The sequence below is a fragment of the Microcaecilia unicolor genome, chromosome 8 (assembly GCF_901765095.1).
Source record: "Microcaecilia unicolor chromosome 8, aMicUni1.1, whole genome shotgun sequence".
In the NCBI taxonomy this organism is placed as follows: Eukaryota; Metazoa; Chordata; class Amphibia; order Gymnophiona; family Siphonopidae; genus Microcaecilia; species Microcaecilia unicolor.
Genome location: NC_044038.1, coordinates 71721268 through 71734865, shown reverse-complemented (window position 1 = coordinate 71734865; position 13598 = coordinate 71721268). Strand labels below are relative to the sequence as shown.

Genomic DNA, 13598 nt, shown 5'->3' with positions numbered 1-13598 from the left:
TGTCTTTGCCACACTTAGGCGCTCACACGTAACCCCACCACTATGACTGGCTTACGTGCAAGTGCCGAAATATTAGGCACGTATATACCGGGTCACACTAATATTCACCTAGGTTCTAAGTGCTTCCTTGTCATTGCTACAAAAATTCATATCTGATCTCAAGTTTTTCCTATATGCTGATGCCTATGGCTAGGGCAGTTAGTATATACATATGAGGAACTGTCAGCCTGCACTACACAATTCCCGTCCTTTTGTGTTCCACCCAACTGTTCTATCAAATATTGTATTTCATTTCTCCATCCCTTGCTGTCTGTCGCTCCACTAACTATGCCTTCTTGCTAATTATTCTTGAATTGTAAACTGCTCAGAGATTCTTTTGATGGGCGAGATGTAAGCCCTTAATAAACTTGGAAACTATAGAAGAGGCTCTTACTAGTAGTGTGCTAAACAGGCGGGCGGGCGGCGGGCCTATCCTAGCCTCCCCTTCCCTTACTTACTATCTACTGCCCTGGTGGTCTAGTGACCTCGTCAGGGCAGGAAAGATCCCCCTGTTTCTTGCCCGGAGTGCTGCCTTTGCCCTGCATGCTGTTGCTGATGGTCTCGGGACTCAAAATGGCCACCGAGAGTTGAAGCGGCCTCGCGAGACTTCAACTCTCGGCGGCCATTTTGAATCCCGAGACCGTCACAGCAACAGCATGCAGGGGAGGGGAGGTGACGGGAGGCAGGGGAGAGGAATATGTGACGGGGCGGGGTGAGGATGCGAAAGGGTCAGGGTGTGGGCGGGGCAGGGGGCATGTGTCCTCTTTTTGAGAGGACAAAATATGGTAACCCTAGCTGAGGGCAATACGTAATATGGTTGACTCCAATTCAGTTTGGTCCTTGTTCTATGGTTATATCAATTCATGATATGACTACTGTAATGTCATTTATGCTGGTATCACCAAATCCAATCTTAAGCGTCTTCAAATGTCTTTACTGGTTGCCAATTAAATTCAAGATTCTTACTTTGACACACAAGGTTCTACACTACAATACTCCTGCTTGCTTGGCATCTTTGATTATTCTCTATACGCCATCTATTACCCTCCGTTCTTTGAATGATAATAGATTGGTTCTCCCCCACCCATCAAAAGCACGGTGGGGATCAACTAGGTTGAATGTTTTCTATTTTCTTTCACCTGCCCTTTGGAACTCTCTTCCTCAATATCTTTGGTTAGACATCTTCCACCTGGCGTTTGATGTCTGACTTTTTCTCCTGATCCAGCGGATTGACCCTGTTACAGAAGAACTGACCCTATGAGGTACTGCATCATAATAAGTGTGTGTTCTTTCCTATCTACATATGCAGTTTCTTTCATTTCTTTTGTTTTCATAATTGTAAACCAAATAAATGATAAACGATATGTTCTTGCACTGATCAACAGTTCACATCATGAGGATTCACAAGATTTTTGAAGAAAGTTGAAATTTATATTGGATGATTTTCATTTCTTTTTCTATGTGGCGTTTGTTTTAATTTTACTGTTTTTTTTTTTTTGTAATTGTAACATCTATATAAATAATTCCCACCTCCAACGTTCTGAAGCTCACTCCGTGGCAGTGAAGCTCTGAGCCATGAAGCCATGTAGTGTTCATAGGCTCTCAGTACCAGTCATAGACCCCCTTCAGCCCCGCCCCACCCACACATAATTTCGCAACTCCAGCGTTCTGAACCTGCCTCCGTCCAAGTGAAGCCCTGAAGCCCAGTAGTTTGTAACCTCACAGCTGCACTCAGCCCCGCCCCCCGCACAATACGTCAGCCACTCACAGCACCCCTCTCACTCCTGCAGCCAACCCAACAGCACTCAACGAAAGCTGCCGACCCCCCCCCCGCCGCCACCAACTTTGCTCCCCCCCCCCCCCCCCCGCCGTCGCCCCCCCTCGGTGCATCAACCCCCCCCCCCCCCCCCCCCCCCCGGGCACATCGACCCCCTCGCTACCCGCAGCTGCCACTGGTAATGCTGTCCGGCCGCTGCTGCTTCTCCTGTTGAGCAGCAGCGGCCGCTACGAAAAGAAAAAAAGCAATAAATGTTTTTAAACCTCAAACGCAGCACCGTAGACAGTCACCAGGCATTGGCTGTCGGCTCTTCAGCCGCTCCTCCTCTCGCCTCCACATCACTGCCCCTGGAGTAAGACCCGGGAGGAGCACAGCGACGAGAGAGGCAAGAGGAGGAGCGGCTGCAGAGCCGACAGCCAATGGCTGATGGTTGTCTACGGTGCCGCGTTTAATGTTTTAAAACATTTATTCTTTTTTTCTTTTCGTAGCGGCCGCTGCTGCTCAACAGGAGAAGCAGCAGCGGCCGGACAGCGTTACCAGTGGCAGCTGCGGGTGGCGAGGGGGTTTGATGCGCTGGGGGAAGGGGAGGGGAGGTTTGCTGGACATGGGTGGCTGGAGGGGGGAGTCGCTGGACATGGGTGGCTGCAGAGGGGGCGGGGGAGAGGTGGATCGCTGCACATGCATGGCTGGGGGGGGGGGGGCAGGGGAGAGGGAAGTGGGGAGGGGGTCCTGAGACCATAGAGTGGCCTAGTGGTTAGGGTGGTGGACTTTGGTCCTGGGGAACTGAGGAACTGAGTTCAATTCCCGGCACAGGCAGCTCCTTGTGACTCTGGGCAAGTCACTTAACCCTCCATTGCCTGCCACATTGAGCCTGCCATGAGTGGGAAAAAGTGCGGGGTACAAATGTAACAAAAATAAAATAAATAAAGAGGTGGGGGTGGGGAGGGGGGCCCTGTGAGGGGGGCGGGGGCACACACTCACTGTCTCTCACATACACTCTCTCTGACACACTCAGTCTATCACACTCTATCTCTGTCACACACACAGACACTCTTGCCTCTCACATAAACACACACACACTCTGTCTCTCTCTCATTCTCTCTCTGACACACACACTCCATCTCTCACACACACTCTCTCTCAAACATATACACTACTACTACTATTAAACATTTCTGAGTAAAACCTTGCTAGCGCCCGTTTCATTTGTGTCAGAAACGGGCCTTTTTTACTAGTGTTTTTATATTTGTAAGCTTCCAAGAATAATGTATTAATTTAAACTCCATTGTTGGTGCTTAAATTATTGCGATGACCAATCCAACTGAGAATTCATCCCATGTGCTTGGCAGTTGGAGTGTGTGTGTATTTCTCTTCAATAGAGGCAGGGAGAGGGATGCAGGTGAGAGGCGGAGGTTAATAGGAGGCAGTCTATTCTTCTGCAGATGTGCACAGGACTGTCCCTTACTCTTCTTTCATGCTCTCTTTTTCCAGATGTCCATGTACTCCTTCTAGATGACATCTTGGTGCTTTTACAAAGACAGGATGACAAAATGGTGCTAAAATGCCACAGCCGAACCATGACTCCCACCCCAGATGGTAAACAGATGTGGAGCCCAATCATCCGACTTAACTCCGTCATGACCAGGGAGGTGGCCACAGGTGAGGCTAAAGGTCACAAAAGATGGAGAGTGAGGGTTCATAAGTGAGACTAGGAGCACAGGAAGGAAGTGGCAGCAGGTAAGACCCCAGTAGTCTTGGATAGGTAGGGTAATGGGCTTGATCAGAGACCTCTTGGAAATAGTTGTTCAGGTTGAAAGGACTTAGACTGTTTGCTCAAAATGAATGTGTTACTGAGTCTAGGGGGTGTGAGTTCTTCATATCTCCTGACCCTCCTCTTCTCACCTTCTTTTCTTTATTGCAGATAACAAAGCCTTCTACGTTATCTTCAGCTGGCAGGGAGGAGCACAGATCTATGAACTGGTTGCACAGTCTAGTTCAGAGCGCAAGATGTAAGACATGGTAGTGTAAACAGGGAGATAGGAGAGAGAAAGGAAGAGGGGAGGGAATTTTAGGACAGAGCACAAGAGAGCTCGGTATTAGTCATGAATGAAACATGGAAAGCTACCTCAGATACACTCAATGTTGTACAGAAAGCAGGGATAGAAGACTAAGGCAAGCTGTGATGTAAAATGCTGCCTCATACAGGGCTGTAGCAAGATTAGTGCAGCCACGAGGGGGCACCAAAACTAGGGTTACCATAAGTCCGGTTTTACCTGGACATGCCCTCTCTTTGAGGACATGGCCGAGCAAACAGGCGGGTTTTGCCAGCCTTGCCCGTTTGTCCGGATTTGTGGACAAACAGGCAGGCGGGCCTAGGGGTGTCCTATCCACCCCTTTCCTTACCTTACTGTCCTGCCCTTGTGGTCTAGTGACCTCTTCGGGGCAGGAAAGAGCTGCTCTGCAAACTGTCTCTTGCTGCATCTAGTCCCGGCGCCGATTCAGAATGGCCACCGAGAGTTCAAGCAGCGGCCTTGCGAGACTTCTGCAGAAGTCTTACAAGGTCACTCTCTGCAGCCATTTTGAATCGGTGCCAATATGGGAGGCAGCAAGACAGTTTGCAGCTGCTCTGGGCAGGAAAGAGGCAGCTCTTTCCTGCCCCTAAAGAGGTCACTAGACCACTAGAGCAGTACAGTAAGGAGAGGGGAGGATAGGACACCCTTAGAGGGTGTGACGGGGGGGCAGGGTGGTATATGACAGGGGGTGTGGCGGGGGCAGGACATGTGTCCTTTTTTTGGGGGGGGGGGGAGCAAATATGGTAACCCTAACCAAAACTGCCCCGTCCACCATGGGCATGACCCCCCCCCCCCAAAAAAAAAAAAAAACGCTGCACATAGTGCCTCCGTGTCTCCCTCCTATTCCCCCTCCCAAACAAACTATGCAGCATCACCACATCTCCCTTTCCCCCTTCTCTTCCTGTCCCAGCTAGACGTGTGTGTCCAAAATGAACAGCAACAGTCTGTAGAGCTTCCTGTTCAGTGCATTGCAAGGCACTGCTGGGTCCCGTCCTCTTTGACACATACTTCCTGTGTGGGCAGGACCCAGGAGTCCCTCCCAACGTGCTGGAACTGGAGGCTCAATGGCGCACCACTGTGCTTTTTAGGTGAACTAGCTGGGCCCTGGAAGATTTGAAAGAGATGAATTCCTGGGGGGAGGAGTAGGAATGGGAGAGGTGGAGATGCATCATTTGTTTGGGGGGAGAGGAGCAGGAGGGAGACAGGGAAGCACTCTGTGCTGCATCAGGGGGAGGGGCTTTCAGGAAGGAGATGGATGTGCTTAGGCGGGAGGCTATGGAGAAGTATGGATGCTCAGGGGCAGGGGGAGCCATGGTGTCTGATTGCACAGGATTCACTTATAGCTTGGTACAGCCCTGCTCATACACATGACCTTTCCTCATGACACTGCTGCTGCTATCTAGTTGTTCAGTACATATTCACCAGTTATAGTCACTGCCAGATGTCTCCTGCTATCATGTTTGTTTTCTCCTTGTGACTTGTTATAGGGATTGAATAGTTTCCTTTCTTCCCCTCTCTCTGTAGCTGGTGCACACTCATCAGTGAGACTGCAGGATCACTCATCAGTGAGACTGCAGGATTAATCAAGCTACCACTGGCTTACTCGCGTAAATACCCTCGGAGTTCCTCCAGTGGGTCTACTCAGCGCAGCCCTGGATCGTAAGTACATCCCTGAGAAACCTCACGCGACCACACACACACACGTGTGTAGTGCCTCAGTAGGACATACACAACAGGGCATACTTTTGTCACCTGAGAGCACATAGAACATGCCTCAGTGGACATGCGGATAGATACCGCATTTCACTTGTTTTCACACGCAAAGACCAGATCACCTGTCTCTACCATGCCTTATTAAATATCAGGAGACATCAACTTTGCTTTTTCCACAATAGGAATTTCTCATTCCTTCTAGACTAGCTTTGAAGCTCTGTCATTGCATCTTTCTTTCACAGTTTTCAGGAGAACCTCCCGAGCTCCTCGGAAAATGGAGGTTCTGTGAAGGAGGCACTGCATATAGATGGTAAGTAATTATTGGTTTCCCCTTCAGTCTACTGAGACTGTTCACAGGGTACAGTCCCTGCTCATGAACTCACCCCAAGGATCACTTAGTGCCCCTTACAGCACAGTGAGCAGTCCTAATTCATGACCCACTTCATATCTTTATCCTTCTTTTTCTTGAGTAGAGCTAGAGATTTCTAAATACTTCTGTAAAACATAATGGCAGAAACAGACTATATGGCCTATCTACTCTGCCCATCCACCCCAATTCCTCAGCTCTTGCTCAGAGATCCTCGTTGCTTGACCCAGGTTGTCTTGAATTCTAATCCTGTCCTGGTCTGCTTCAACAATACTGGGAGGCTGTTCCATGTATGCAGCACTCTTTCATTAAAGAAATATTTCCTGTCTCCATTCACTGTCATCCTTTGACCCTCCTTTCCATTGAAAGAGACCCACCTCCTGTGCGCTTTTACCTTGGAGGTATTCAGATTATCTCTTATCATATCTCACCTTTCTTCCAGGGTAAACATGTTTTCATCTTTAAACTGGTTCCTCTGTGCTTTATGATAAATACTGATGATAGTTTTTGTAGCTGTCCTTTAGACTTAATCTGTCCAGTTTATATCCTTTTGAAGCTGTTAATATCCCGAAATGCACACAGTACAGAGATCAACTTTTCCGGCTGCTGCTTCCTTTCCTTGTACATCCAAGCATCCTTCTGGCTCTTGCTGTCACTTTAGATACTTTAGCTATAATGCTGTGGGTTATAATATAGAGTGGTTATGTACTCACGTCTCCAGAGATGTATAAAACAAGGAACCTGTCGTTGGGTTCTTTAGCAGGCCAAGGATCTGTAGCCGATGGGATGGGGAAGTGAGATGGATCCTTACTTGGACAAGTAATTGTTGTTGTTCCTTCCCCCCCCCCCCCCCCCCCCCCCCCTGTTAAAACAAGGTAGAATTAAAGAGACTTTTCTCCACCTATCTGTGAGGGGTTGGAGCCTATGTAAAATCACTCTGGTACTTTGCTATATGGAGTCATCTGGTTTCCTCGCACCCCCTCCCCCAAACTACCTCTCATAAAGTCTTAGCCACTTTAAAATGATCAGATATGATCATCCCCAGATCCTTTTCTGTGGGTTTTTCTAGTCCAAATGCATGACCCTATATGTTTTGTATTAAATTTTAACTTATGAATTAAGCAGGCCTCAGCTAGTCCAGTTCATCAGTACCAAGCTGGCTGAGTGAAGATGATTCAAGAAGCATTCCTTGATCAGATTGTTAGCTGTCTGTTTCTGCACTTTTACAACCTGTAGAGTTTGTGTTTCTGGCTGTATGTACAGGAGTTGAAGTGTACAATGCCTGTTAACAAGAGGTTTAAACTGTCCTTGGGATCGAATAAAAGCACCTTCCAGCACAGTGTGCAGTTGTTGCTTAGAGCCCCATCACATCGCTGATGGCACACTTGATTTCTTACCAGAGAGCCAGAAGAAAACGAACTCCACAGTCAGCCAACAACGAAGAGAAGCAGAGGTGGAACAATAAATAGCCACAGGAGTCATACAATGTGTTTAAAAAAGGATGGATTTATTGAAAGATTAATAACCCAATGAGGGACTGTAGAATGATATTATCAACCTTTCAATAAATCCATTCTTTTTTAACACATTGTGCAACCCCTGTGGCTATTCATTGTTCCATCTCAGCCAACACCTGGTTTCTGCGCTACTGTTTACATCTTTTTTTTCTCCTTTCTCTGACAGAGAAAGAGAAGGATACATCCCTGGAAGCTGGGCACTTTGAGGAGAGAAGCTCCCAGGGGGATGAAAAGATGGGGAAAGAGGACAGATCGCAGGACCTGGCAGACTTCCTGCTCGCGAACGGCATTAATACATATCGACCGAGTGATTTTGCAGGGATGCAGGTGGCCAAGGCAGCCCTAGATGAAGGTGAGAACCTGAATTGACGGAGGTCTTTCTGAGCTCATGGGTTGCGTGCTCTTCTTCTTGTGCTTTTCCTATAATCCTCCTACACCCACAGTCCCAATGGAGGGAGCTCTGTGAGAGATTCAGCATATGCAGGGAATGGTTAATAGGGGGGGGGGGGGGGGAGAGGTGCAGAGGACTGCAGAAAATTCTGTACAGAATTTCTCGAGTGACCTGAGGAAAAGAGAGTAAAAGGGTCATTACCCCCCCCCCCCCCCCTTGCTGATAGTTGAGAGGGAGGCAGGAATGAAGCTTTCCACTGGTGACAGAAAATTGGGTTTGTGTAAGCTCTTTCAAGTTTGTGCAAAGTGTAATCTCACTGTCTCTTTTCCACTCTTCTCCTCTTCTCTCCTCCTCCCCTTCTCATTCCCAGTGTCTGTGTTGAAAAGGTTACTTGTGCGGAACATTCGCTTTTCGGTGGATGAGGAGGAGGAGCTCATTCTGAGGTGCTGGCAGGAATCCCCCGAGCACAGACAGTGTACAGAGCCACCATGCACAGAGTTGGATGCCTGGATGGGAACAGAGGGCACAGAGAAAGTGGAAAATGGACCAGATGGAGAGGGAGGACCAGAGGAGAACTGGAAGGATGCAGCAAGTGAAGAGCAAGAGAGTGAGTCATGTTGACCCTAAGCTGCTCCTGGCACCAGTGAGTACAGGAAATTGGAGGCGGGGGGGTGGGGGGGCGAGTCAGCCAGAGCAGGTGATCTCAGGTAGACACGTGTAGATAAAGGAGACTGGCAGGCTTTGGGTGAAAGACAGTTGTACAAGAGGTTTGAAGATCATGTAATAAAGATGGGCACACATCTGGCTACTTTATAAACTTTTCAGGGGATTGGGTGAGTGCACCATGGGTTTATTAAGAACTGGATGAGAGTGCCAAGGGATTATCAGGGATTGGGTTAGCATGCCATGGAATTAAGGATTGGAAGATTGTTCTAAAGGACTATTATGAATTAGGTATATGTGTTTTGGGATTAGCTGAGTGTACAGTGAAACTAGCATGGGATTTGATTAATGCATCATGGCATTAGCAGGGAATTGGATGATTATTGTATGGGATTAGGAGGAATTGAATTTAGAATTGCATAGTATGCCTTAGGGACTTGCCCAGGAGGGTTAGGATTTTCATGGAATGGGTTAGTGCATTGTGGGATTATCAGACATTTATCTTGTAAAACTATAATGAGAACGAGGGTCTCTCTTCACACACAGATTTTAGGGAAGAAAATGGGGCAAGCCTTCCCATGCAGCCCGAGGAGAGTACAGAGGTTCTCAGCACCCCTATAGTGCTGTCTCAAGAACAGTCAGAGGAAGTGGGGAGAAAGATCCGCCTGCTGGAGCGGAACATTAAAAAGCTGAAGGTGAGGATTTGTCCTAACATTCAAGAGTGGTCTGGTGGACATAGCTGCTTGTAACTAGTAACATAGTAGATGATGGCAGATAAAGACCTGCATGGTCCATCCAGTCTGCCCAACAAGATAAACATACTCAGAAGTGCTTTTATTCACCTCTTATAAAAGGAGGCTCATATATAATCAGTATATATTTATTTGCATTTAGCTTACAATTTTTTTTTGTAGTAGCTCAAGGTGAGTTACATTCAGGTACAGTAGGTATAGTTCCCTGTTCCCAGAGAGCTTGCAGTCTGTTTGTATGTGAGGCAATGGAGGGTTAATTGACTCTCCCAAGATCACAAGGAGTAGCAGGAGTATTTGAACCAGGTTTCCCTGATTGTCATCCCTGGTGCTCTAACAACTGTGCTACTCCTCCACACTGCTTCAAAATTGTTTCTCTTCTTTCTGCCTCTTGCAGGTGATTGAAGAGCAATACTGCCACCTCCAGAAAGTGATAACAAGTTTCACTTCACAGCAGAGTTTCACATGAGTGCAGGTAAGTAATGGAGAGCAAGAAGGAAGGAAGGAAAACTAGGAGGTGGGATGGACTGGAGGAGACCCAAGGAGCAGTTGAGTAAAGTGTGTATGGAAGACCCAAGGATTGGCTAAGGAAGGAGAGAGGTAGATCTGGGGAATAATGTAGAGTATGGGAGACCCAAGGACTAGCTAAAATGGAGGCAGGAAATCCAGAATGATAGTGGCGTTTGGAAAATCTAAGTGACTGGCTGAGGAGAAGGGATAGAGACCGGAGAGGACTGACCAAAAGTGAGAGGTTGGAGAGCAGGTCTGTAACTAATACAGGAAGGAAGCCAAACAGGACATTGCAGAATGTGTGGGATAATGAGTGACATTCACAGCAGAATATGGGGGATAATGGGTGACAGCAGCAGAATACGGAGGATAATGAGCGACAGCAGATTGGTCTTGTGATCCAGGTGAGTTTGTAGTCCAGATGTTCTCTCACATCTTGTGCTCCCTGCAGGTTCGTGCACCTGGAGGAGTGGAGGAGAGTGGCTACAGGACCCTGTGCCAGGATTTCAGAAGCACTTATAGGGGCGCCACATGGTCCCTGACACTCTCCTGCTTCTGAAGACTTTTTGCATTCTGCTAGGCCCTGGACTTGTGTATATAACAGACATATATATATATAGAGAAAGCTCTATACTTGTAGACATAGAAAGCTTATGGTATTATACGAGGTGGAATCGGTGGCAAAATGACCTCAGGACTGTTTGAGAGGGGTGTGTCTTGACACTTCCTAGGAATGGGTCCAAGTGCCTATCTTGTGGGAAGTGTGGGTCTGGACACTAGTCCTCGTACAGTTAAATGAGAGGCACAACCTGCCCTTCACCAGCTACCATGGCATGGTCAGTATCAAACCAGCAATAATGTACATGTTGCCAAAGTGCCTTAGTGCCTTTTTATACTGTTTGTGACAATTTGTTACATAAAGCGCACACGCATGGATGTATATATAGATATACACATGCATGTGTGTGTGTTTTCTTGGAGATGTTTTTTATATATTATATAGATATATACATATATATATATATATATATGGAATTGTAGCTGTATAGAAGAGAGTCAGGAAAATCATGTCTTGGAAATACTATGGATTATAATTTAGAGTGGTTATGTACTCGCCTCTCCAGAGATGTATAAAACAAGGAACCCATCATTGGGTTCTTTAGCAGGCCAGGGATCTGTGGCTGATGGGACCGGGGATTAGGAGATGGATGCTGACTTGGACAAATTATTATTATATTTTAATACTGCCACATTTTCGTGTTCACCCGTGGGGGGAGGGGGGTCAGAGCCTGTGTAAAAATCATCCCACCACTCCTGCTATATGGAGTCTCCTGGTCCCCCCCCCCCCCCCCCCCCCAACACAGGGAACTGCAGCTGGCCAGGAGTTCCAGTTGCATTAGTTGTTCACTGGGAGAGGTGTGGGCGCCTGGAAGGCAACTGGGGCCATCTGCTGGAGAGAACCCGGGCCCTCAGCTGAGTGTACACACAGTATTAGTGCTGTTATACCTTTGACATACATTCCCAAAAGCCATCTTTCATGCTGTCTTTTGTTTGGGTGAAAATTGATCTCTTCATGTAATTACCTATATGTATGGTGCTGTGGCTGGGGCTCAGAGCTACCTTAGCTGGCTGGCTAAATAATCTTTTCAGTATTAGTGTTTTCACATGTTCTATTTATGGCAGAGTGAACATAGCTGGTGAAACTCTGTGTTCTCTTTGCTCAAGATATCAAAAAATGCCCAGCAAAAATCAGAGTAAAACAGGCTGAAGTGCCTCCAACCCCGCAGCGTCACAGGTTTAAAAAAATAAAAATAAAAAGCGCACTGAAGCTTTGCATGCTGCTTTCACAGAGCTTGGCCACTTCAGAGCTCATGTTTCAAGCAGTGTGTTTCATTCTATGTTGCCATAACCAAATCAGCACGTTCAACACCAAGCCTGCTTATTTTAACCATGTAGTGTTTTTTTGTTTGTTTTGTTTGTTTTTTAATTCTTCCATGGAGCCTGTTACTGGGTTGTGTTTCCTGAATGTGTAATAGGAATGCACTATGTGCATGATTTTGGGAAGGGTTTCCAAGTTGCTGTTTTGATTTGTGTATTTTATTCCAGAACACCCTGAGGACCAAAAAAAAAAAATCAACTTCATTAATGAATTGTGTAATATAAATATTTGCCTAGTTTGCATGAAAGACCAAGTTAAAGGTTCCCTGGGAATTTTGTGTCTCTTTTAAAAATTAATGTAACTGCTTTACTGCCTTAAATAATGATGGTCAATGGTTATTTAAAAAAAAAAAAGAAAAAAAAATATATATATATACACACACTTTGTGCAAGGGGTGAGACAAGAAGCAAGTGAAAGCTGAGAATATCCAGTCAGCATGAGGATAGGTACTGGAATGGGAATTTTAAAATAAAAGAAAACCAAACTAGCATGCTCCGTATATTGTCCTGTCTGGCTTTCCTTAAACTTTTGCTGCTGCCTCACTTCCTCTGGAGGGGGTGGGGGTTACAAAATACCCCCCCCCCCCCCCCCCCCGAAGGTTTCACATTGCTACCAGGAATCCTGATTACCTAAATGGCATGGTGCTGATGAACAATAGCCATGCCAAATTCCTGTGGTACTCCAGGATCTTCTGGGAAAGCTTCCGAGCTGCAAGAGAAGATATAGCAGATGGGGGGAGGGGAGGGGAGTGTCATGGATTTGATATACTATGAGCCAAACCAATTTAACATTTATTCTGTGCAGGTACTTTCTCTGCCCCTAGTGGGCTTACAGTCTTTTAGTACCTGGGGCAATAGAGGTTAAGTGACTTGCCCAGGGTCACAAAGAACCACAGTGGGAATCAAACCCAGTTCCTCAGCTTCTTATTCCATTGCACTAACCATTAGGGTACTTGCTGCCCCCAGGGCCAGGACCAAGTTGTGATCTCATTGTGCAAGCTGGGGATAATTCCACAGATATAGACCACTGTCTGCCTTTGCTGGAAGCTGACTTTGGTTGATGCCCATAGGAACTTAGAATTTATTTTATTTTAAAAACTGTATAGACTGCATTCCTGGAGTTGGTGATAGATCTTTCCTTTTATAGTTATTAAGCTTTCTCTTTTTCAAAGCTTAAAACGGCTGTCAAATTCTTCTGTTCAGCTCGCATTCTGTGGTGGCTCTGGTACCAAGAGGTGATGCTGCCTGCTTGCCTTTTTCTTCACCTCTGTTCTTTTTCACTCCTTGCCCTTATTTTTGTTTCTAGCTATCTGGCTGTTTTTTCTGTGTAAACCTTCTTGATATGCTTTTAGCCCAAAGTGCAGTGTAACAAATGTTCATAATAAAATAAAACAATCCCACCCAAACCAGTGTAAACCATTGGTCACCCTTTTCGAATCTGGGCACATGTAGTTTTGGATATGGTGGTCTGCAGAATTTTTAAGTCTGTGCCCTTGGCATGGTGATTGAGTGGCAGTGAAGCTGTCTGTGAATCTTTTGTAGTATTCTTGAGTAATGGAAGATTTCTCCTAAATCTCAGCCAGAGGAGAGAATGGTAGAATCCCATCTCATCCTGCCACCTTTACTTCCCCTGACCTCTGGAAAAAGCTGTTATCACCCCGTGAATCTGTAGGTTTTCCATTGAGTTTGTGTATAAGTTCATTGACCTTGAGACTTCCCGTTGGTGACAGAACTAGATTTGGTTTCAGCTGGGTGCTTCTGTGTTTTTCAAGGCCAGTGGAATTGGATGTGAATGCTATAGTCTGCTGATACAATTTATCCTGGTGATGGGAGAACTCGGGAGTCAAAGGATGGGAGGGGCT

At 46.5% G+C, this 13598-nt stretch overlaps 1 protein-coding gene across 8 annotated transcripts in view; it reads left to right on the top strand.

Annotated features, from left to right (window-relative positions):
* The window catches only part of ARHGEF1 (Rho guanine nucleotide exchange factor 1), a 187669-nt gene extending 175436 nt beyond the window's left edge, over positions 1-12233 (top strand). For 7 of the 8 annotated variants that reach the window (XM_030213024.1, XM_030213023.1, XM_030213027.1 and 4 more), the window contains 9 exons: positions 3308-3475; positions 3738-3825; positions 5413-5547; positions 5844-5911; positions 7652-7837; positions 8247-8483; positions 9086-9234; positions 9686-9763; positions 10250-12233. In XM_030213024.1, the coding sequence (XP_030068884.1) occupies positions 3308-3475; positions 3738-3825; positions 5413-5547; positions 5844-5911; positions 7652-7837; positions 8247-8483; positions 9086-9234; positions 9686-9757 (1103 nt within the window). In that variant the 3' untranslated portion in view covers positions 9758-9763; positions 10250-12233. Of the gene's footprint in view, positions 1-3307; positions 3476-3737; positions 3826-5412; positions 5548-5843; positions 5912-7651; positions 7838-8246; positions 8484-9085; positions 9235-9685; positions 9770-10245 lie in introns of all 8 variants that reach the window. The other variant, XM_030213025.1, reaches the window with a different exon arrangement.
* The last annotated feature ends 1365 nt before the right edge of the window (positions 12234-13598 follow it).